The sequence below is a fragment of the Panthera uncia genome (genome assembly GCF_023721935.1).
Source record: "Panthera uncia isolate 11264 chromosome C1 unlocalized genomic scaffold, Puncia_PCG_1.0 HiC_scaffold_3, whole genome shotgun sequence".
NCBI classification, from domain to species: Eukaryota; Metazoa; Chordata; class Mammalia; order Carnivora; family Felidae; genus Panthera; species Panthera uncia.
This window is the reverse complement of record NW_026057584.1, coordinates 28,972,134-28,997,043: the sequence shown is the minus strand read 5'-3', so window position 1 is coordinate 28,997,043 and position 24,910 is coordinate 28,972,134. Positions and strand designations below refer to the sequence as shown.

The 24,910-nt window shown below is 44.3% G+C and overlaps 1 protein-coding gene across 3 annotated transcripts in view; it reads right to left on the bottom strand.

The window, feature by feature from the left end:
• Window positions 1–24,897, bottom strand: part of KLF7 (KLF transcription factor 7) — an 89,141-nt gene extending 64,244 nt beyond the window's left edge. For 2 of the 3 annotated variants that reach the window (XM_049615060.1, XM_049615059.1), the window contains exon 1: window positions 24,324–24,784. In XM_049615060.1, the coding sequence (XP_049471017.1) occupies window positions 24,324–24,425 (102 nt within the window). In that variant the 5' untranslated portion in view covers window positions 24,426–24,784. Of the gene's footprint in view, window positions 1–24,323 lie in introns of all 3 variants that reach the window. The other variant, XM_049615061.1, reaches the window with a different exon arrangement.
• Between the last annotated feature and the right edge of the window lie 13 nt (window positions 24,898–24,910).

Here is a 24,910-nt window from a genome sequence, read left to right as displayed (position 1 = left end):
GGCATGGAAAGAATACAGACCAAAGTCGGGAGGCCTTCTACCAGCTCTTCCTCTGTAATTAGCTTTGGCCTTCCTCAAGTCAGTTCCCCTTTGGTCTTTGGCTTCTCATGATCAAATCTTGCTTGCTTAAGGGAAGCAAGGCATGAGGAAGATGGACTATACTATCCTGATCCCCCTGCCTAAAGAAGTACCATGCCTCCAAGTATCTCAATTTCAGACTCTGGACTGCAGTTTCTATCCTATCTCTTAGATGAGGACCCATCATACAAGGCCACATGGCCGTCCTTGAGGCGCTGGAGTAGACAAGTATTGTTTCTACCGATGCTCTACTCCAGAAGTTAACAACGCCATTCCTGATAAATCTACGTGGGGATTCACAAACTCAAATACCTACAGGGACCCGGAGGATCACATACATTAGTAAAATAGTCAAGGAGTGTGACTGTAGGGCCTGGTGGAGACCATGATAAACGGTTCCCACAATTTTCCATGAAACTCCTTATTTAAGGAGAGACTCAGCTTTTGATAGTCTTCTGCTCAGCTACTCTTGCCCAGCACCACTCAGCCTAAACCCCTGCTCTCAACAAGAATCTCGTCACAAGAATGGAAAGCTGCAGAGGCGGCACCATGAAATGTCACACAGAAGACAGTGAGAACTGTGACAAATCTACAAAAGCTTGGAGGTCTGGCACCAAGTTTTAAACTTCCCTTGGGCTAAAGCACAGTGTTTGGCATAATCAGCTGCTCAATAAATACTTCTTAAATGATTTTTAAAAAATCTTAATTAAGAGCCACTATTATTTCTCATTGCATGCTCTTCCCTGGGGTGACTGGGTCAGACTGGTAGATTTATCCAACGGGATAATGACCAGAGAGCAAGAACTCTGCTAGGATAAGCAGGTTACCCCCACTTGAATTTTGCTGGCCTTTCAGGGGAAGGTACTGTATCTTATATCTCTTTTAAATTACTTACACAGTATTTACTGAGCTTCTGCCTTCTACCTGATGCTTTGCTAGAGACTTCAGGGAATCCTAGGGTTCAATATCCTCCTACAAGTTGCCCATGGTATATAGTAGGGAAAGAGGGACTGAAATGCATACAACTTAAAGATAACAAGGTGTACGTGCGACTAATAAACAGAATGAACAAAATGTTATGGCGACAAAAAAGAAGGAACAATTCACTCTCTTGGAAAGGTCAGTGAAGGCCATGTGAAGAAATCACATTTGAGCTAGACCTTGCAAAATGAGTGAGAGAAAAGGAGCAATGACATTCTAGAAAAAACATATGACATGAGAGATAGTGTAGACACATGAAAGCCACCCCCTGCCCCGTGTATTTGGAAAGGGAGGAACAGCCTAGTGGTTCTGAGCATGGGGTACATGTTATAGGGTAGCAAGAAATGCATCCCTGGGTCCTAGAAAATGCCAAATATTTTTGTCTGACAATGCTCTGGCCTCAGGCCTCCCTCCTCAACACCCCCATTTGTTCTGGCCTCAGCCTTTATACTTATGAATAGCAGTGGCTGTTTCTCTAGCTGCTCAGTGGTAGTTCAGGGAAAAACTAAGAGCTCAAAAGACAGTAGTGAGGCCCAGTGGTCATATTAATGTTGCCAACTAATATTCCTGAATGTAAATGTTTTAGACAATCATCTCAGGAATTTCCTTTACAAATTTATACTCCTAATTTAAAGCACACATGTAACACTTCTTCAAATGAGAATAAAAGAAGACAGGAATAAATACTACCAAAAAAATCTTAGCTTAAAAAAGAAAGCTACTGAATCAAGCGCAGAATTAAATTTAGCCCTGAGTATCCTGGTAGGCAAGGCAAAAAGATCAAGAATGAGTTAAGAAATTCTCAGCATCAAATAAAAGAAGCATCAGTTCCTTAGAGATAGTTGATCTGTGCACACCAGGTTTACCAAGAGGAGAAGAGGAAAAGAAAATGTGGAAGAGACGAAAGAACAAAGGAGGAAAAGAGAGGATTTAAAAACATATCTCCCCCTCTTTAAAAAAAAAAAAAAATAAAGGCAAAATTCCCTCATTAAAAACCATCAAATGTTTTGCGGGTGAGGGGACCAAAGGTTTAGTGCCGGGATATGTTTTTCTCCTTTGTAGTCTCTCTCTGTTGGTGTTTTTCTGGCTTTCTAAGCAAAGAGGAAACCTCGCCCATTCCTGTAGACATGCATTTATGACCACATTCTCCTGGCCAACAACCCTCCGCGGCTCCTTGAGGCACTTCTCAAGGGTGGAGTGTGAACAATTGGATCTGGTTATGAAGCGACTGCTCCTACTGCTCAGGTTGGACGCTGGCGAGCTCAGTGAGGGCTTCGGGGCAGAGCTAAGTCATTAAGGACAAAATGTGCAGGCACATCTGACCTTTGGAAATGCAGCCCTCGTTGGAAGCTTCCAGATTCAAAACAAAAGCTCCAGGGCTGGAAAAAGAGTTGGAGGAAGCACGCCGTGAGTGCTGGGCCCATCCCCCACGCATTCCCCAGTGACTGAAAGGCTCACAAAATCAATAGAGCCGCATTATTAACTTTGCAATATCATAAGAGAAGGCTTCACTCTCTGCCTGGGTGGAGGGGAAAGGCTGGGAGAAGCAGGCTGGCTCCAAGGGAAAGGATGCTTCATTAAAGTCTTAACTCTAGGGAGGCAGCTGCCACGTCAGCTCAACAGATGAACCTGGTGTTGATAGCCTCCCAGAAAAGTCTTGCCCTCGATCCAGGAGTTACGGGGAAGAAAGTAAAGCTGGAGCAAGGTCTGAATGGCCAAGAGTTTTTGTACGGTACGGACTTCCAAAAGGTCATGCCAGGGGGCTAGCCAAAAACAAAATTTTTAAACACATCATTCAAATGTAACACTCTTTCAGTGGCAGTGTCGAATTTTAAAGCATCCCACTGTTGCTAATTTTTCACTCACTTTTCCTGGGTTACCTGCAAGTATCGAAATAAATACTTTGTTTTCACCAGAAGAAAGTGCAGAGCTATTGTTATACCTGAATGGAAAGGAAACCACCAATTCTATCCTTATGCCCCCTCTGATTGTTATACCTGAATGGAAAGGAAACCACCAACTCTATCCTTATGCCCCCTCTGATTCGCCTAGAACTCCCACCGGGCTGGCTCACCACTTCCCATTCTCAGATCCAAGGAGCCAATCCCACTGTCTCTAGGACCAAGTCAGTGTCACCAACAAATCTTGTGCACACCTAATGACCAAAGAGGGGTTCATTTCATCTTTCCTTTCATATGAAGTATGCTTTGGTCTCTCCTTTATTCTGCCCCCAACCCTCAATAGTGACAGTAACTGGCATTGCAGGGCTGCGAACTGGCAGACATTAAAGGTAAGCAAAGTAAATTTTCAGATACGTCTCAATCCCAAAATCCTTCCTCCAACCCTGCAGATTAAGCAAATGTCTTATCTTTGTAAAGTCATTAATGCCTTCAGCTTCTCCAACTCTAGACAATAGCTTAAGCATCCCCTGTCGCAAATCGTACCTACATCAATTCAATCCATTTGCTGTTAAAGAAGTATCACACTTCCCAGAAACGTTTTTCCCTTTAACTACATACCAAGGCAGAATTAGGAGAAATATAGCTTGATACACTCATTGTCACTGTTCACATCACTCAACAGGGGACAATGGCAACTTGCCAATCAGTTCTGGAGCAGAACTTAAGGAAAGGAATACTCATCATAGCTATATTTTTAAAAACCGGCACCATTGATGACCATAAAACACCTCCTGCTTTTACATGCACAGACTTTGTTACAAAGGAAGGCCTTCACGGACACGCAGAGGCAAAATCTCTCACCTGCTCTGCTTTGCTATGTAACACGGAAAGACCTTTAACTTTTCCTCTCCTTCACTTCCCTCATTTTCTTTTCTATGTAAGGAATACTATGCATCTATTAGAAAATAAGTTAAGGTTAAAACCAAAATCTTTAAACAGTAATACATGTACTCAATGCCAGCAATATCTACAGAATATGGGATGTGATGACTTCTTTGCTTAGCAAGACTAAAACTCCAGCCACAAACATAGCAGGGAAGTTATAAACCCAAGAGGCTAGTCATACATGAAATAAAAGCATCTAAAGGCTCTAAGTTTTGTCAACCCCAAGTATCTGTTCCACTTTAGATTCCTTTTGAGTGGTAACTGTAAACTTTCAGGAAAAAGTTCTGGGAACATTTTGGGGAAGTATACCAAAGAGCTGTCAGATGAACAGGAAAATTCCTTGACTATTTCAGATGGGACTGGGCAAGTCACTGAAGAAATATTCTGTCTTGGCACCCTGTCCTTTTCCTTATATCTCAGTCATGATGTAAACTTCTGTGTGTATTTATTTATCTTTGGGTTCTACTTCTAGACTCTAAACTCCGTAAGAGCAGGGACGATGCCCACCTGGGTCACTACTGCATCCTTAGCACCTAGCTCAGTGCTTAGCATATTGAAAACCCTCAACAAAAGGAAGAAAGGAGGAAGGGAAGGACAAAGAGAGGGAGGACTTAAATGAATGAATGAAAGAGAGAACCAGGAGGGTGATGTCACCAAGGTGGTGACACGGTTCATTCTTGACTCCACTTCCTCTCATAAGATGAGCCACTAACAACGATTCATAAACAAGGCACCACTGAGAAACTCAAGAAAGAGAACCCTCCCCCAACAAATCACAGAAGAGAAATGAAGCACAGCTACAAAATTAAGCACTCTCTACTTCCCTTTCGATAACCTCAATGGTTTATTACAGACCAGTCTTCATCCCTTGTTCTAATGTCTTTGCCCCTTGTTAATGAATGACATACTCTGATGAGCAAGGGCCAGTTGACTTCAGAGACTAGGAGTGAGTTCTGCTCTGAAGTGGCCAAGAAGAAGTAGGTGGACAAGTGGACAGGTAAAGGACAAAGCAGTCCCCACAGCCAGAGAGTTAATAGAGACATGGGATTCTTCTGTTCTCTTCTCTCCACCTATACCACTCTTACATTAAGGCTGCTGGTCCAAAGTCCTCCAATTTTTTCCATTTTTACTTGTAGGTGAGGTTGGGGAATTCAAGATCCACTAGAACCAAACACACCTTGCATCATTTCCCTTCCCTGCCTACTCCCTGAACATTCTCTCTCTGGCCAGTGTTCCTTAAGCACCAGGGCCAAGGATAGTGTACCCTTCCCCCAAGTCAGACAGACCAATGTAAAACCATCACTGCTGACTCCTGTCTTCTTTCCTGCCATCCTGAGGCCTCCCACTTGCTTTGTTGGGCTCCCCCTCCCCTCCTCTGGAGGCAAGGTATTCCTTCTTCCTCAGACTTCATTCTGGGTAGAGGGAAGCCTTTCCCTTGTTCTTTGTTTCCCTGAGGGCCCTCCTCCCCCAGAAATAAATACCTCCCAGAAGATCCTGAAAGTAAAGCTTCCAAACTTTCTTTTACTTAACTTCACTCATGCCTGCTCAGCAAAGAAAGTAATTGGTGATAACAGAAGGAAAAGTGGATAGGGGAAGGGAGTGGAGGGGAGGGGAGGGGAGAGAAGAGGAGAGGACAGGAGAGGACAGGAGAGGAGAGGAAAGAAAAACAGTGTAGTGCTCACATCATCTCTCTTTACCCTGACCCCTCCCTAGGGGGCTTGACTCTACCCCCTGCCATGAGGGAAGCACCCTGGGGACAGGTTGGCCTGGTGAATCCCTGGTGAGCTGCTTTTTAGTGGATCAGACACTTACCTGGATGGGCCAGCCCAGAAACTTAGCAGGAGATGGGGACAGGTAAACACTGGGAAGCCAGAATGAAACAGTACTTCCCAACTGGATCTAACTCCAGCTTTATCAATGATAAACCTGATACTCAACCTCTGTCTCGCTGATTCTTGACTCTATTTTCTCAAATACGTTAAGGGCAGGAGAAGTGGGCTTAGTTTACTGACTGCACTAAAAGAACAGCAATTGTGCTATAATTATAGACCACTATTAACAGTCCAAATTATTGATTCTCTCAAGAAGCTTGGTAATTTTTAAACTAACATATAAGACTTAAAAAAAAAACATATAATGAGGAAAACACAAGTGGCCCATTATTCCATCACCTGGATTGCTCTTTAAAAAAAATTAAAGTAATGAACATATGTGAAAGTAAAAAACATTTATTTATTTTTATTTTATTTTTTTTACGTTTATTTATTTTTGAGAAACAGAGTGAGACAAAGCATAAGCGGGGGAGGGGCAGAGAGAGAAGGAGACACAGAATCCTAAACAGGCTCCAGGCTCTGAGCTGTCAGAACACAGCCTGAGGCGGGGCTCGAACTCATGGGCCGTTGAGATCCTGACCTGAGCCGAAGTCGGACGTTCAACCGACTGAGCCACCCAGGTGCCCCGAAAGTAAAAAAAAACATTTAAATGGAACAGAAAGGGTATAGAAAGTAAAAATTTCCTTTTCCTCACCCCCCATCATTCTCTCCTCCTTCTCCCCCAAATTGTCAATAAGTACTTACACGTATCCTTCTATTTGAAATGGTAGGCATATCAGCATATATAATAGACATTTGTATTTACTCTTTTTTCTCATTTACACAGAAGACAATTGGCTTTTCGTTTTAACAGCCAAGAGAACCCCGTTGCAAAGAGGCTGGGGTTGGGAGGCCTGATTCCTTCTAGCTCACTGCTCTATCCCTGCCCACAACCACATTTGCCCCTCCTTTTCTAGGTGTTTCTTTCTGCCACACCTACCCCACTAACTCCGAGCAAGTGCCTCAGAAGGAACTAAGCCATCTGATAGCTATATAGTAAGACGTCTCCTTTGGGGGAAGCTGGGTGGAGGGCGCAAGGGACTCTGTTAGATTTGCAACTCATTGCTGAGTCTACAATTATTTCGAAAATAAAAAATGTTTTTAAAAGGGAAAATAAGTCAGTGCCTGATGGGGAAAGTTACTGTGGAGGAACCCTCAAGCGGGAGGCAGAGGAGGAAGCGACAATGGCCAAGCTCTCTGCTAACAGAATGTGCTGAAGGCCAACACCAGCCCTTAGCCCCTGCTGCCCGCGTGGTGCCTGCTGGCCGGGCCTGCAGATGAGCCAGCTCTTTAAATGTCTTAGGACTGATTTGATTTTCTTTAAAAAAACAAAACAATGTTTTCCAATAAAGCTATTTGTCGAGAACTTAGAAATGTTACCACTAGATCTGGAGCCTGTTGTGGGCTTTTTTTTTTAATAGTTGAGTGTGTTTCTATCCTCTTTTAAAAACTCAAAACTAAATCCTAAAAGTATATAAATATTTAATTTTGTAGAGAAAGGTATGGTTCTCCAGATGGGGAGCCCGTCCAATTCATGATCTCAAGCATTTTATGGCCCCACTTCCCTGCAAATCACACTGATGGCAAAAACCCAGCTGCATACTCAAGTGTTTTGCCACATTCCTGACCCCGGAATCAGATTTCTCATGCGGGAGGTTGAGCCAAAGGGGTGTCCTGACAAATCCGTACAGAGGTGGATTGAGAGGCTGACATTCTGGCCCTCTTCATCTCCACTTTACGTTGAAGGTCTGGAGCTAGAGCAAACTGGAAGCTGTGAGCTTCAGGGGCCCCATCCTAGTCTACCTACACCGAGGGAGGAACCATATCTGCCATCGGACCCAGCAGACAGAGCAAGAGTGGCCCGTGCCGAGCCACCACACAGGCTGGTCCCCAGGGCCATCCCAGGTGCAAACTTCCATCCGCTTCTAATGGATATAGAAAGACAGAGCCACTCAACCCCGAGAAAGAGAGAGGCTAAAACCCTGGTGGCTCCTCATCGACAGAGGAGGTGTGCTCTCATTTCCACCAGTGCTCCAGGTGAGGCAGTCTGCGACTGGACCTTTGGACCTGACACTGGCCTCCTAAGTCCTCATCAGTATGGCACCTGTCTTAAGTAGCATGGAGATCTGAGCATCCTTAGTGGAGTCGGTGTGGCCCTCCCGTCGTAGAGATCAACCTCCCTTTTTATCTATAGTTACCTCCTATGAGGGTTACCCAGACAGCATACTGGGTATGCTCTGGTGCTCTGTCATTCCAATCCCTATGTAACGTAAGCTGGGTTTCCCTGGAAGTCAAGCTAAGAGGTCACGGTAAGTCTAGGACTTCCTACCCAGGTAAGTCCCCATCCTCTTATCATCTATCAACATGTGACAGTACATTGTTAATGAGTCACACAGACTTCCACTTTCAGAAGCAAACTGTCCCCAGAATTCTTACTTCTACGCAAACCCCAAACTTCCTTCATCTCTGGGTACAAACGCACACACACACACACACACACACACGCACACAACTGTTTTGTGAATGGTAAAATACTTTAATCTTTAAAAATTTATCTTAAAAATTAAGTCAAATGTGTCATCTTTATCCAGAAGTTTTGACATACTATCGACTATAAACTAAGTTTACTTTTTCAAAATTTATGTAAAAAGCCAACACACACACACACACACACACGAAGTAGAAAGTTTTGTGTCCCTGCTTTTAGACAGCCAGTAGGAAAATTCTTTCAAAGTGCCATGAGTAAGGCACAAATAACAGCCCTATTTGAGCAAACAAGAAGCAAGTATATCCTTCTTGTTCAGAAGAAGAACAGAAAACTGAACAGAAATCCTAAGGAGGAAGAAAGCGAACAAGAAGGGCTAGTCCAAGGCTTGAAACAAAAGCCTTCCCTGCCGAAGAAGAGAAAATAATAACACTGTATGGCATGCGACAGTTTACAAGTCACTTTCACATCCATGTATCATTTGATTATAACAAATCCTATTATTATAATCCCCATATTGCAGATGGGAAAATGCAACTTTGCAATTTGCCCTGGTTTATACTTACAAAGTCAGGACAAAATTCCAGGTTTTCTGACTCCAAATCCCTTGACTTTCCTACCACACTAGGATTTCTCAAACTCCATTTGCATTCTACCTTTCTGTATTTTTACCAAAACAGCGTTCCATCTGTACAACCATTTCCCTATCGTTTTCTTTTTTCATTGCCTCATTAAGGCATTATGCATGCATTAAGGCTACATGTATTTTTAAATACTTGTCCTGTAAATGTCCGTCCATCAAAGCTAACCATAAAATTAAAAACAAGAGAACCAAAATGATAGTAACTTTTAGCTAGGTGTTCGCCTGCCAATAGTTCTGGGTCTGAGAGCTGTTCTCTTTTTTGTGAGAAGAAGAAGAAGGAGAAGGAGATGGGAAGGAGAAGGAGAAGAAAAGGAGGAGAGAGAAGAAGGAGGGAGACGGAGGAGGGAGGGGAGGGCAGGAAAGAGAGAAAAAGAAAGTGAGAATGCAAGAAAAGGAAAAGAGAAGATGGAGGAGGAAAAAAAGGAAAGATTATCAAGCCTTTGTTGTTAAAAACATACCACTACAAAGCTGAGTCTTTCTCCTTGAGTTGGTCATGGGACTGGAAGGCAAAAAAAAAAAAAAAAAACTGAAAAGGGGAAAAGATTACCTTCCGTGGTGATTCCTTGTTATTTAACAGTGTTCTTGAAGCTCAAGAAGTGCAGCCAGCCCTTTAAGAGGCATGGCCTTCAGCTGTGCTGCACCATGCATTGTGTTAACATGGGAATGCATTTAAAATATTGAAAATGGACTCACAATTCTTGAAGGCCCAATACTGGCTTGGACTTAACTAATGATCTCTAAGGCTCGGACAGGTTATCTGCAAATTGAGGAGGAGGGAGAGGAATTGCAATAAGGTGTCCCATGGTCCTCAAATTCTAATACTTGTAAAATCCTAGTCTCTATGAATAAGGAGCATAAAAAGGAGATCATGGGGGCAAAAGCAGGAGGAGAAGTAGGCAGACACATCTTGGGTAGAAAGACAAAGGTTTTTCTGCATTCTGCTTCTCTTTCATGGAAAGCTGTGTCAGAACATTTTAAGTTCACATAACGGCTACATTTTTCTTTCTTTCCTTCTTTCTTTCTTTCCTTTTTTCTTTCTTTCTTTCTTTCTCTCTTTCTTTCCTTCCTTCCTTCCTTCCTTTTCTTCCTTCCTTCTTTCCTTCCTTCCTCCTTCCTTCCTCTCTCTCTTTCCTTCCTTCCTAGAAATATTTTTTCAGAAATGTTTTAATGGTAGCTAATTCACACAGGAAGGTAAATAGTTATTAGTTTAAAAGTAATGAATATATATATGAACAAGATAATGACCCTCGATCTTTACTTAGCACTCAGAAATTTTTAAAAAGGAAAAGGAACTGGAGATTGGAGAAAAGGAGGAGAAACCCCCAGCATCAAGTAATTGAAAGGAATGGCTTTTTTAAACAGGAAAAGAATGACCCTGAAAATCACCATCTGGTCAACCTAAGTGATATCCTTACTAATATAAGGGAGCCACTATAACATAATATATTTTTTTAAATACCTTTAATGTAGAACAGCATCCTGAAAGCATTAGAAAATGAAGGCCAAGTGCCTTGCTGGCAGTATTTGCGTGCCAAGGGTAGGAAGAAAGCAAATTACTGGATTCTCAGGAAAGTACTTTATTATAATGCCCTGGGGTTCTTCACACAAAAAGCATCACTTCCTCAGTGAAACAAGTCATCTAAAATCCACCTCAACAACAACAACAAAAAATCAGCCGTTAAAGCAGTCAATAGGATTCTGTACCACATGTCTCTACGTCAGACTAAGAAACCTCAGAACTGGCTATATGTTTTTCTTCCACAAAAGGAGTTTTTCCCACCACTGACCCATCGGGTCTCTGGGAGTGACAAAAGAAACCCTGACAAATAGCAGTCATTTGGTAAGGAGGGCTGTCTGACCAAAAAATACGTTTAGTTCGGATTGTCCCTTTTGCTCTCACTTAGACCAAGGGGAGGCTGCATGCTCAGGAAGCTCCGTTTCCAAATTGGAAAATGTTGCAAATACCAATAAGGAATGAACATGCTCTGGAGCAACTGCTCGGTGCAGGCAGGGAGAGGGGTAAACCAGATGGTCTTCTCCATCCCAGATTTTGAAGATCTACAACAGAACCTGGATGACTCGGAGAAATTCAGATGCAATTTGGAAGCTGCTTTATAAGACAGAATCCTAAACAAAGGCACTCAACAAGGCAAAGAAATCTAAGATGCAATGAAAATGGGTTCTGGGCAAGAGCAGAAAGCCAACCGGTTTGACACTGGGCGGAGTGGGGGAATAAAGGTTGTCCCCCAGTCATAGCATTTTGGAGGGGAAGGTGCCTTCAAGAGCTGCCAGTCTAAGGGTCACAAATCCAGACGCACGCTCACCGGGTCAGAGATCAGAAAGGAAGCTAGGTAGAAATAATCGGTACAAGGTTAATTGAAGAGTGCCTGATCTGTCTAAAAGCATTCAAACTAAAAAGAAAGTTGAAATAGGTGTGCTGGTCAAATAAAACACCTCTTCAAGCCAGTTCAACCTAGAAGCTTCCTGCTTGTATCACTGATAATCTAACTTTCCCTAGCTCTACCCCATGGTGTAACGCACAAGGAAACATACTAACACCTAAGGACCAGAGGGGTCACAACATTTGATGACAAGCGCAAAACAGTGGGTATATGTGGGCCAAAATGGCAGGATTATGTTGCAGACTAAAATGACGTTAAATAGAAAAAAATTAAATGATATTAAAGCAAAAATCTTCTGCATGTCTTCGGTTTGGATATACTAAGTTTACATGAAAACAAATTACCATCCAGTTGAACACAAAGCTACTGAGAAGCGGGGGAGGATGTATGTAGAGAGAGGCTGTACGAAACAACACCTAAGTAACCAGAGACCCAGGTAGTTAAATCTGTAGTTAGATTTGTCACAATGGCCCTGGACTAGCGGCAAATGGAGCTCTGACTTCCATTTTCCAGGCAGAAAAAGTGGGGTACTTAGAATCCTTACATCTTGTTTTCAAAAATATTTTTCTAAGTTACATGTTCAAGATTCCTTCGGGATACGTCTCAAAGAGCAATATAAGAAAAATCCTATCCATTCCTGGTATTGGTTAATGTATATTTTTACAAGATTGGATAAATGTGGGACTTTTAAAAATGTTCATTTATTTTGAGAGCGAGAGAGAGAGAGAGAGAGAGAGAAAGGAGAGGGGCAGAGAGAGGGAGAGAGAGAATCCCAAAGCAGGCTCCACGCTGTCAGCACAGAGCCCCACGTGGAGCTGAACCTTACAACCATGAGATCATGACTTGAACCAAAATCAAGAGTCAGAGGCATAACCCACTGAGCCACCCAGGCGATCCACTTGAGAACTTTTTTAAAAGTGAAATTCCAGGAAAAAGATCTCATGGATATAGTAAGTCGTATGAAGTCTTCCCAGGAAATCTATGAAGTGGGGAGAAGGATGAGAACATTTTCTCTTGAGACAGCCGGAAGCAGACTAGACAAAGAACTGGAAATGTTCTTTCAAGGAGCCCCCCTCCTGCCAACCAACGGGACCTTCCTTCTCTGGCTTCTACATATCTGAGAAAACACAAATGTACACACTCCACAGAAGGAGGGAAGGAAGTCTGCACACAGAGCTGGCATCCCTGAAATGAATCTCTCCATAGGTGCTGGGCTAAACCTTCAGTATGAGGAAATAATCTTGGCGTTTTATAGCAGCATGTGCGTGATTCTTCCCCCTCCCCCATAAAACTCCCAACACGAACAACCACATCAAATTATTGCTTTTCAGAGGCCAATTCAAAAACGCCCTACTTTATCACAGAAAGAATATTCCTTGTGTATGTGAGTGCTTCCATTATGTCTTATTTGAAGGAGGAAAATGAAATAAAAATCCTATCTGAGATATTTATAGATCTCATAAAACCTGATTCACTCTCATAAGCTGCTGTAAGCTCAGTCATCAGGTAAGGCAGAAATGGCAGGTGTAGTAACCAGCACTGTATTATGTTATATATGCCTAATTCTGGCTCTTAAAACATAACCACACGCTGGAAAAACTTAAGAGAAGTAAGTCCTAAGTAAGACTGGAGAGAAAGAAAGGGGAATGGCTTCGACACATGCATGAGCGGGCCAGCCCGTCATGTAGGCCCCCGGTCAGGCCAGTCCTGCCCCAGGTCTAAGTATAAGAGACTTCACAAGAGCTTCCCCTGTGGGATGGATGAAGGAATGCCATGCCCGATGCCCAGCCCTCACTCTCGCCCTGCCTTCCACCATTCACCTTTCCCTAGCCATTCCGGTGATACCATTTAGAGAAAAGAGCATCGTGTCACTTTGCACTGTAATTGGGGAGAGGGAGGATGGTTGAAAATGGAGAAGGAACGGGAATTTGTTAAGTGGATGCTACATGCCAGACCGTGGGCCAGAGAGCCAACGTGCCTGCCCTTACATGGGCATTATTAACTCCATTCCACAGACGCCAGAATGAGGCTCAGAGACGCTGTCTCAAGGTTTCAGCTCTGCCTTATTCCAACACCTCCGTGTAATTTGGCTACCACCAAACACTGTGACCTCAAGGAGATGTAGCACAATCCAGTCCTCTTAGAGATGACAAAACCAAGCCCCAGAAAGAAGCCAGACCAGAGAACAGTTCAAATCCATACAGGTCCATTGGTTGCCAGGCCATCGTCTTTAGCTTCTGCCCTGGTGTCTCCTATCTAATCAAGAGCCTGCATAAATGTTAAAAATTCAGAGTGTCGAGCAGACTGCCTGAGTTTGGATCCTGGCTCAATCGCTTCCAAGCCACTTAATACCTCCAACCTCGAGGTCTCCCTCCGTAAAATGGAGATACACAGAATCTGTATCTCACAGGGTTGGAAGGACTAAATGAAATGCTGCAGATAAGGTGCTCCAGTGAGATCATCCGCAGGAATGAAGATGTTAGACATATATTAGATATTATTATAATGCTTACTTGGCGATAGGAAGAGTCACCGAGTGGAAAGAGGGAGGAGGAAAACGTGTTCCACCACTGGTCTTGCAACTCATTTACTTCGCAGCCACAAGAAGACAACTTGCTCAATCTTCCTCTGCTTCCATTTTCCCACCTCTGAACGGGAAATTCTGTAATATCTGCCCGCTCCTTGGCCACAGGAGGAACGTGCTAACGACAAGAGACCATGAGCAAAACACCCTGATACCTTCTGAACAAAAGCTTAATACAGATGTTTGTTAGACGCTCAAAAGCAGTGAGAAAATCCCCATCACAGAGGAAATTATCTCCTGGTCCATACTGAACACTGAGCGAGAGAGGCAAATGCACAGATGGGGGCTGAACAATCTTAGAACACAGAAGTGAACCCAACGACTCAATTTGACACGGAGCAGCATCCCCGGGGGCTTACGGGAGAATCAGCTCCGCACGGGGCCTCTTCCCAGAAGACATCTTCTATCACCATACGCAGGGACTGTGCTCTGTTATTGGGATCTATGGTGGCCATATGAACAAACATCAAAAGCTCAAAAGGTATGGGACAGGGGCAATCTATTTCCACTCCTTTGCGCGCTGACAAATGTGCCACCTCTCCAAAAATAAGAGCCAGCACCGTGAGCACTCCGTTGCATTCCTGCTACCCGAGCTCCGGAAGATGAGCCCATGGAGCGGGGTCAGGAACAGGCAGGCACTCCCTTGCACAGCAACTGCTCCACAGCTAATTGCCGTTTTCACAGCTGGGTTGAGCTTTCCAAAAGGCATCCTTCAACCCTAAGCTCTGAGCTCCTCTCATGATGTTCTTTCTCCCCAACCCGTACCCCCATCAAAGGCAGTTTATAGATAAAAGGATGTAGCTACAGTACATACATTTTTGCAAACATCACAGTGTGAAATGGAGGCACTTCTAAGGCTTCTTTGTGAAGATCACCACATGCCACGGTCATTACCACAAGAGCTAAGCCTTCCACGGACAAGGAGGCAGCCTCCTTGCCTGGATGTCCTCCGTGGCAATTTTTCCACAGTTTATTTTTGCTCCTCTTACTAGAGACATGGGCCCTTTGAAATCCTTTATAAACAGAATCTACTTCCAAACAGTGAGGTCAGTAAGAAATATGGGGAGCTGCTTCCTAACGTCTATCTGGCATCATCCAACAGATGTTCATGCATGCATCCATCCCTGTGAAACCACAGAGCAGGCTGAGGTAAGTGGAAAATCATGGTCAAGGGCCTGCCGAGAATGAATTATTTGAAGCACGGCATGGTGGCAGTTGAACGCCCAACACCACAAAGGTACCAGAAATGGAGTTTGACCAGGTTAAGTAAACCTGTAGAGGGTCACAGGAATGTGAGCCAAATGGGACCACACTTGACACTTTAAGGTGAGGGAAAGCAAAACAAGAAGGATGAAACAACGCTTGGGCAGTCGCTATTAACCAGTGAGCTGGATGAAGTGCATCCACCGGCACTGTCCTGCTTTATTCTATACCTCTGTTACACTTGGACTCCAAGTTACACAAGAAATCAGGTATTTCCATGTAAGCAGCAGGCACCGACGACTCTAATACACCGGATATTAACTCTCTGAAGCTTAATGGCTCAAAGCCTTGGCTACTTATTGGAATCACCTGGAAGCTTAAAAACCAGCAACAACAACAACAAAAACAACGATGCCTGGCTTCCGATCAAAGGGATACTGACTTAATTCGTCTGGGGTGTACCCATGATTGAGAACTATTTGCTGCAGACATAGTCAAATGTTAACTCCTGTCATATCATAATCACTACCTATGTATTGAATGCCTACTGTGTGCAAAGCTCTCTATGAACCTGAAGGGTTACATATTAAAAGTTTATTAGCAGTGCACCTGGGTGACTCAGTCAGTTAAGCATCTGACTTTTGGTTTTGGCACAGGTCATGATCTCCTTTTTCATGAGTTCGAGCTCTGCATCGGGCTCTGCCCTGACAGTGGGGAGCCTGCTTGGGATTCTCTCTCTCTCTCTTTCTCTCTCTCTCTCTCCCTCTCTCTTTCTCTCTCTCTCTCTCAAAATACATAAATAAACCTTAAAAAAAAGTTTACTATCAAAATTATAACCAAGGCATCAACTCTGCTCTAAAATATACCACCTCACTGGAAAACTAAGTCAGCGGGAAAAAAGAAAAGAAAAAGAAAGGAAAATTGTACTATAAGACAAAACTAAAAAGCATCATGAAAAATTAAAAAGCTCTACACAAGAGCGTACAAATAGTAGCAATTACTATCGGCCAAGGGAAGGGAAAGGAGTGTCCTGGAAGATGTGGCAACCATCTGAAACTTAAAGGATGGGTAGAATTTGGACAAACAGAATCAGAAGGGAAGAGGGAGGAAGAAGGAAAAGGCTAAAGGAAATGACAGAAATAAAGACAGAAGCAGGAAAGGCACAGTCATCCAGTTTGGATGGCATTTACTGCACTCAAGAGGGGGAAATGTGACTATTACCCAGGCCGGGAACTGGAACATCTTAGAATATCCTAAGTCCTTGAAGTTTGGCCTCATCATATGTGCAAGAGAGAAAGAGCCATCGACAGCTTGAAATCATGGTGATGGAGGTAGAAAGTCAGTCCAGGGGAAATGCAAGGGGCTGCTCTGGGGCAATGGCAGAGGGAGCAGGAAGTTGAAGAGCACGGTGTAGTATGTCAGGGGCCAAATCAGTGGGATTTTCCACCTGATTGGATTCGAGGGAAGAGAGGAGCCAAAGATGACTAGAGCTTTCAAACCTAGACCACAAAAAAGAAGGTCATCTCAAAAAAGAAACTGGGCAGCCAGGAAGAGGGGAAAAGAAGTTGCTGAGTTCAAGCTTTGGAACACATTCAACTGGGATGATCCTGGGACAACCCCTAAGGGATTTATTGTCAGTCCCATGTTTTCAATCCAAAAGTGGGGACTGAAATTCAAGAACATATCTGGAGTTGGAGATGGAGGTCACAGCTTTGAGGAAATAAAGAAGTCCCCTTTAGAGAGGAAACTGTGACTTCTAACATCAGTGAGATGCGTTCCCACAGAGAGTATCCCAAGATTGGGTTGAGAAGGGAAAAAATCATCAGGCACAGGGGCAAAGAGCACCCTTCATTTCCTTTGCTCAGGATGGCCATGTGGAATCAAGCCTGCTTCATCCACCAGCCCCAAGAGGACATTCTGAAAGGTTACAGAAGTTGACTTTCTTCCCAACTGCTTATCCCAATATGGAGTATTTTGCTGTTGTTGTTGTTTAAATCTGTAGAACATTACAACCTCACTGCCCATCCAACCTGCTCTAGAAACTTAGAAACACTTCAAATTTTTTTTTTTCCTGAATTGGCACATGATTGCTGTTGCAGTTTTGTTCAGTCCCTTTGTTGGCCTGGTGTCAGCGACGAAGCCATTGAACATTCGATGCTTTTGACATAAAACCCCAGTTCTATGGTCCATCCAACCCCCCTACTGCCTACATCCTACACCCTCCTTACTCCCACTCTACGTGTTATCATTTAAGTGACAGTCCTTTTGTAAACAAACCTACACATATAATTGGGGGCTTTTGTTCGTTTTCTTCAGGACAGTGTACACTTTCCAGGTTAGCACACATTATTAAAAGTGGAAAAGGGATTAAATCATACACATAAGCCTTAGCCAAGAAAACCAAGAGCTTGGTTTAGGCCCCAGATAATTCCAAAATTCCATGTACTAGTACTGTTCTAAGTAAAAAGGGCATTTTCTTGTTCCCTTAAAGGGGAGAGAGGAAAAGAGAGAGGAAGAAAAAATGAGAAGTGACTCAAATTATATTCAGACAGTGTAACAAAAAGCAAGCAAACTGATGTGGGCATCCAAAAGGGTCCTGAGCCCTGGAACCACCAGCACTGTTAACCACAGGTGTATGACCTTGGAGGGTTCAATGCCTCATCTGCTTTAACAACCACTTGGTCCAACACTACAGTCTTTGAACTGAAGAACCCAAGACCCTTTTCAGGATTTGAAATTCCAAGATTCTATGTTCCTAGGTTTGGTACGAGGCCTGGGGCCTGACTTTCAATATGGACCCTCAGGGAATGTCAATAAACCCAAATTCAGAAATAGATACCGCATGTGGCTCTACATTAATTATTTTAATTACCTCTAATCATTTCCGAATGACACAGACATGGATGCTGTTTCCTGGCCATTATGGACATGTGTATTCACACTGTATACTCATCTGCCCTACAAGGGCCACCAGCCCCGACAGGCCATTAGCTAAAAAAGCAACAGGAAGTAGTAAATCTAAGGCACACTTTATGAACAAGGTTGTAGCAAAGTGGGGAAACACAGATAGGCATAGGGCAGTACTCAAAAACTCACAAGACTTACAATTTCTTTTTCTGGCAGTTATGTTCTGATTCTGTACTACTGAATTTTGAACATGTTGACTTTCCCCTACTGGGAGTCCAGCTTAGAGGGCAGATATATAGTAAAAAGTACCTGCAGTGTAACCTTCACTCACAAGCTTATATCCAAGTCAACTCTGCATCACCCCAAGAGTCTCTTTGCACCTAACCAGCATTAAGAAGGGACTAAGTCTTTACTGTGATATATTTTCCATATTTTAATATAAATAAACAAACAGAATCTCACAAGGTGTGACCGACTGCATTCACCAGCTCAATAAGGAACGGTATCGCCATGAAATCAGAAGTCACCCACACCTCAAGCAGGCTGATACTGGACCCCTAACCAAGACTGCTGCGGGCTCTTGGCTGTGATACCAACGTTACGACGCATGTGGTGGCGAGGACAGCTAGAAGCTGCTCTATTGCAGGGAGAAATGGACACAACACCCTTAGCAGGATGCTTAGCAAGTTCTCCGGCACGCCAAAGTACCAAGGGAGGAAAACAAAAAGGAGTCAAGATGGTAGAAATAACCCTCCAAATGAGCAGCAACAGATAAAGGCAAGGAAGGGGAAGGAACACGATCATGACCGTGTTTAAGTGAAAGCATATCCTGGTAAAGGCAATGCTTCATTTATTTGGGGAACTCTTACACTAAATTGGGAAAGGACAGTTTCTCAGGTGGATGCTCTAGGGCGAGCACACGATGTAACAGGGTAGAGGGGTGTTTCTTAAGTTGCCCACGTTACATGAAATGCTCATGATTAGGTACTGCAAATCGTTCCACGGATTTTAAGCCATTAGTAGTTGTAGAGCTTCCTAATCTCTGTACTTGTTAAGATTCAGCAGTTTGGGTTAAAATGTTTCTACTTGTTTATGCTAAGGAAGCATTCAGATGATTCAGGAAAACAAAGGGATTTCTTTGCAGAGACCAAATCTCCACCCCTCACTCTCCTGGCACCACTCAGGTTAAATCGGGGAGCTGTCCTAAACTTTCAGCAAATCCTAATTCCAACATACATGCTAACTGACGTACTGAGTGAACAGAATCACAGAGTAGTCTGCGTTCACCAGTCACAGGGTCCAGCATAGGAGATAAAGAACTCCTTGCCCACTACTACAAACTGCAGAGATAGGGGGCGTCAGCCATTCGATCAACACGAGCCAGTTGGGGCTGGCCAGAGTAAACTGTATTTTCCTTTGCCCAACGGGCACAGAGTGATTAAAGAAGACTGCAATGCCTTCTTGGACTCAAAAAGTTAAAATACAGGAATTCTCTGAAGGGAGAAGAATCTGAAGATTTATAAGAGTGGCTACTAAAAGCCCCATTAGGACCCTCTCTAAACTAGTCCCATTTAAGTGGAGAGGCAAAGAGCCCCCACTGGCATTTATATTTAAAATGGGCTGGAAGAGAGGAAGAACCCACATCTGAACACTGAAGGTCTCTGACATACCCACACATAAATCATTTCAGGGTGAGGCTGTCACAGTGCATCTTCTGCTCTGCCCTTTAAATGGATTGGACCCCAACATCACATTCTCCTCAGGGTAGGGGGGGTGGTGGGAGTTGCATGGAGAACAAAGAAGTCACCACTTCCTTTATCCCCCCACGGAAGACAGAGGTAATAGGAATATCTGCCGTGTAGCATCCACTCACTTTAACATACTAAACTACAAACAGGTAGATGGAATGATCGCGTTTGTGACCCCTAAATCGACACAAAGATGTCTCCATTAAAAAGAACATGGAAAGAATCTATTAAAGAAAGGCTAAGTGTGTGATTGATTGCATACACATGTGCTTTCATTTGTAAAGCTACATTTACTTAGTGACTGCATCCTTATGAAGAAAATCTGAATTACAGGACAGTTTTCTTTTCCTTTTTTTTTTTTTTTTCATCTCCCAAGTCATTATTTCAAATTAAAAAAAAAAAATAGATTGATGGTAACTAAAGAGCACCCACATAACATACAAAAAGGCAAAAAAGCCAGCTAGTTTATCCTTTCAGTGTGGTTAGCTAGGCTCCTTTGTGTCTACAAATTTCCCTGGGTGGTGCTGTTGCCAAGAAATTCTAATTCATGACAAGGTTTTCTGCAAATTGGGGACAGAGGCAAACCTACAGATGCAGGGACCCTACAGTTTGCTTTGTCTTTCCGGCTGAGACAGCACCTGGCCGCTCAGGCCTGTAGAAGGCAGTGCACAGGCCAGAGCACCAAAAAGAGGAAGCAGCAATGTAGCTCAGAGAACAAATCCCATCCCTGGTATCATGAGGCTGTTCTTGGAAGGCAACCATTTTTGTAGGTTGTCCCCTAGAGATGCCTCGTATCAAAAGCCCTTGTAACAAGCGTTACAGGGTGCCTGAAACCAAGATGAAACTGCAGTGTTATGGGGACACTTTAGTTCTTACTAAAGTGCCATTAGTTTAAAACAATGGGGGAATGGGGGGAGGAGGGAGGAATGTTCTATGATTTATTTATTTGTTTCCAGTAGCAGTGGAAAATTTTCTCTGAGCAAAAAGGAGGCCTGAAACTGACCCCATCTGCCAATTATGAATCAGCATTAATGACAAGCATAATTCCATAAGAGTTTTCAAGCAAACATACCACGCTCCTCAATGACATGAAGCAAAGCTAAGTGCAGATAACAACTTAGAACTTCATTACTTGACCTGCACTCCTGAAAGAGCAGGCGAGGTATGGAAAATATATCCAGATTCTCAAAGTCTTTGTAGCTTCTCGGAGAAAAATAACCAAGTGTATCATATCAAATCCTTTTTATTTTCCAAGGCAACAGCGGGTCCAGAAAAATCATGATTTCTATTGGCAACAAAACTCATGAATGTGTTTCCCTTTATCCATCAGCAAGTGGTACCCTATACGCTACTCCAGCTTCTGTCCTACCTTTGACTTTTTCCTGCTTTTGCTCAGACAGCTCTTGGAAAATTTCCTGCAAGTTTCCAAAGAACTTAAGGCTAGTAGCCTTAAGAGTTGTGCGTCAGCTGAATTCCATAAAATAATAGACCACAGAAGCACAGTGTAATTTACAGTTATATGACAGGCAGAGATGATGTTACTTGGGCCAAGTGCTTAAGTATGCAGTCAGAGCCGGGGAATGGAGAGCTGTTAATGTAGGATGTCCATCTGGATTTTAAAATTACACCGGCAATGATGTTCAGAGTTGGAGCTGTATGTTGCTATAGACATCACTGCCTGAAAGCCCAATGTCAAAATGACGACCCCTGTGACAGCAGGACCATCCCAAGCTCACTGACGGTTAAGCAGGACGATGATCCCAGACCCCAGTTTAAAATAACATCCCCAAATAGCCCATCTTTAATTTTCAAAGGCACAGATGTTCTTGGGTTTATCATCCAAGCCACTCTTTCTCTACAAACCAAATCAGATTATTAGAATCTCTGTATTTCGTTCATCTCAAGCCCAGGTACACTGTTCACTTGCAGAGAACATCTAATAATTGCTCCCCATTTGACCTCTAAAATCTGATTACCCCAGAGCATCAGGAAACTTCCTCCTGCCTGGGGTTCTTTGCAACAACCTTCTTAAGCCATTTTGAGCAAAGGAGTCTCAAAATTTCACCATCTGATGGTTGATTTGGCCCCAGCAGTTGCATGTAACCATCCCCCTCTCCTTACACACAGAAGCAGCAAAGGGTGGGGGAGGGGAGGGCCAAGGAGAGGGAGGAAGGAAGAGATGGAGGTTGGAGGTTTTGTCATCAGCATGAACTTAGAGTCATAGTCACCTTTAAAGAGAGCAGTTGTGACTATAGAGAGCAGGGCAGAAAGGTCCTTGGAGTGATATCTTATTTAGTAGTGCTTCCCCACAACTTATGTTTCGGCATAGACTATGAGCATGCTTCTCAAACAGCTTGGCAATGGGTCTTAAGGTAAGAGTAGCTGCCAGTTGGAGAGGGTTAAGGCAAGAAGTAAGGAGGGAGGTGTGTGTGTGGTGGGGGGGGGGGGTGATATTCCTTGGCCTGCGGTAGAAACTAAACTAGAGGTTCCTTGAAGGAGGTGAGTGGAGATGGGTAGAGAGAGGAGGGGGAAGGAAAAGCAGAGAAGGCTTCTGAGGAAACAATAGATCTAACACTTCCCGAATTATCAAACCAGTGATGCTTCTTTACATATCCAGACTTTCTCCTGGACGCTCTAAACCAGATCTAGAAAAGCAGGTTTCCTCTGGAGCGGCCTTCCCCCGAAGCAGGCTTTACTACTGTGAAAACTTGAACCAAAACAAAGTTGTGTGATTCATCAGGAGGGAACGCTGTAACAAATAAAGCCAACTTTCTTCCCTCCAACACTGCTTAACAGTTAGTCACAAACAAGGGCTGCCTTGGGCAGGCTGACTAAATCAACAGATTCCCTACCCTAACCTGTCTAGACAGTCGTTAATACGCAACCGGTTTGACACCAGTGGGCTGACAATGTGAAATGGAGGCTATTTCGGAAAATGAAATTCTGGCCACATTTTGGCTTAATTAGCATGTGAAATAAAAGGAGGAAAAGATCTAGCGAGACCCTTCATGAGACAGTCTCATTAAGGATGGGGGCAGGGGTGGAGGAAGGATGCACTGAAGAAATGCCTTGCGCTAAAAACGTATGAACTATGTGCGCACTGAGAGACAAAGTCGAGTGTATCTGCCAGCATCCCTGGGCAGCAACATACATGTGGACACAGGGGCCGGTACCTGGAGGAAAACTCACAGCCTCTAACCAGGGGAGAACAGTAACTAGTAACAAAGGTACAGTCAGAGGATCGGCTTTGCCCCTCTTCACCCTACACCAAAAGCCAAACCTCACCCGCGAAAGCGGCAACTGTTACTTCCCAGCCTCGAGCTGGCAAATCCCGCTTTGGATCCTGGCAGGAGAAATTCAGCCGTTCATTAGCCTTAACAAGCTGCTGTCATGGAGCGAAGTTACATGAGCAGCCACACACCGAGCCTCTCTCGGTCTTCCCCAAGGGCAGGCTGGTTTCTCCAGGACACACTGTGCGAGTTCACACTTCCGATGTGCAAACCCAGCCTGTGTTCTTGGACGTTCCATGGGGCACAGTGTAGTATTTTTAAAGGATACCCCAACCCCCCACCCCCCACCCACCATCTTTCCTGCAGAGTGTCCCTTCAGCAGCTCCTAATCCATGCTGAGAAAACCACTGTTTCCGCAGCAGATCTAGCACTTTCCACTGACCAGCACTTTCTTTATTCCACTTCACAAAGCCCGGTGAACTTGTCACCAGACCCACTTTGCCCTCAGTGGGACGCCTAGCCAACTTGGCATCGGTGCCCTTCAGCATCATAGGAGTTTCTTAACTAGTCCTCTAAGACAAAGTCAGAGGCACGGAAGCACATACCACCCTTTGTCAGAGGTTGTGCTGTCTAACTAGGGAGGGACCCCAAACAAAAAAGAGAAACAGGGACACATACAGAGGCATCGCACTGGGGAAACCTACAATGCATGGTCAGCGTTAGGTAGATACATCTTCCCGTGCTCCTCCTAGATATCCTGGAATAGCTTTTGTCACTGGGCTCCTCTGCCCTCTGCCCACCTCCTCAATCTCAAAATCAAGTTTCTCTCTTGTCTTGACACTGGCTAATTACTGGGAAAACACTCCGCTATGCTCCTACCTCCTGACCCCCATCTGACGGTCGTCAGCACCAGTTGAAAGAACTGAACCCGATTTAAGGTACCAAGCAGGTAGAGCTCGAGCATGTAGGGACGCGGTATCCTGGCATTAATGGCTCATCGAGCCCCAAACCACCTTTCCACCCGGTTCCTCCGAACCCCAGAAGTTACGCAGGTCTGTGCTGGGGACAGTGAGCCCGACAACGTGTGCGCAAGGATGTGTGTTGGTGACTGAAACGCAGGCAGCTCAGACCGGCTGCTCAGCTCAGCACGCTAAGGGGTTAGAGGGTGGGTGGAGAGGTAAGCGCAGATGACTGTTTCCGAAAACATTTTAACCAACAAACAGCCAAAAAAGGGTGGGGGGAATAAAACAAACAAACAAAAAATTCAACCCCGAGCCCACACCAACGCAGCCCCTGCGCCTCCGCCGCCACCACACGATTTACACAAGTAATTTAAATCATTCACCTGCTGCCAGGTCTCCTCCAGGGATGGCAAAGCTGAGAAGTAGCCGGTGTCGTGGACAAGTTGTAGCTCCTGGAATATACTATAACTAGCCAACACGTCCATGCTGCTGCTGCCGGGCAAAACGGGAGGAGAAACCCTCCCCCGAACACAGTTGGGTCTGTTTGTTTGTCAGTCTGTCTGGCTCACCCCCCAAGAAGGCAGACATCCAGTGGCCCTTTTGTTTTGTTTTGTTTCAGTCAACTAAAAAGGAAAAAAAAATCAATGCAGGAGAGAGGAAGAGAGGAGGTGAGAGAGGAGAGAGTGAGTGGGGTGGATGGAGAGAGGCATCCAGCGTGTACAAGTGCAGACCGCTGCCAGGAAAAGGGGACTTCTCCACGGGAGTAACAATTCCCTTCCAGGGCTCTAATCACTCCAGCTCGTGGATCAGGAAGGGGGATGCAAACTCACTGACACGAAGCTGCCATCTATTTCTGCAGCGCTGTTCGCTCCTAATGCAATCTTTGCTCTTTATTTTGGGAGGTTGCATTTTTTTTTTCTCGCGATCGCTTCTCTCCCCCCGTCCCTTCCCTCCCCACCCCCCACCCCAT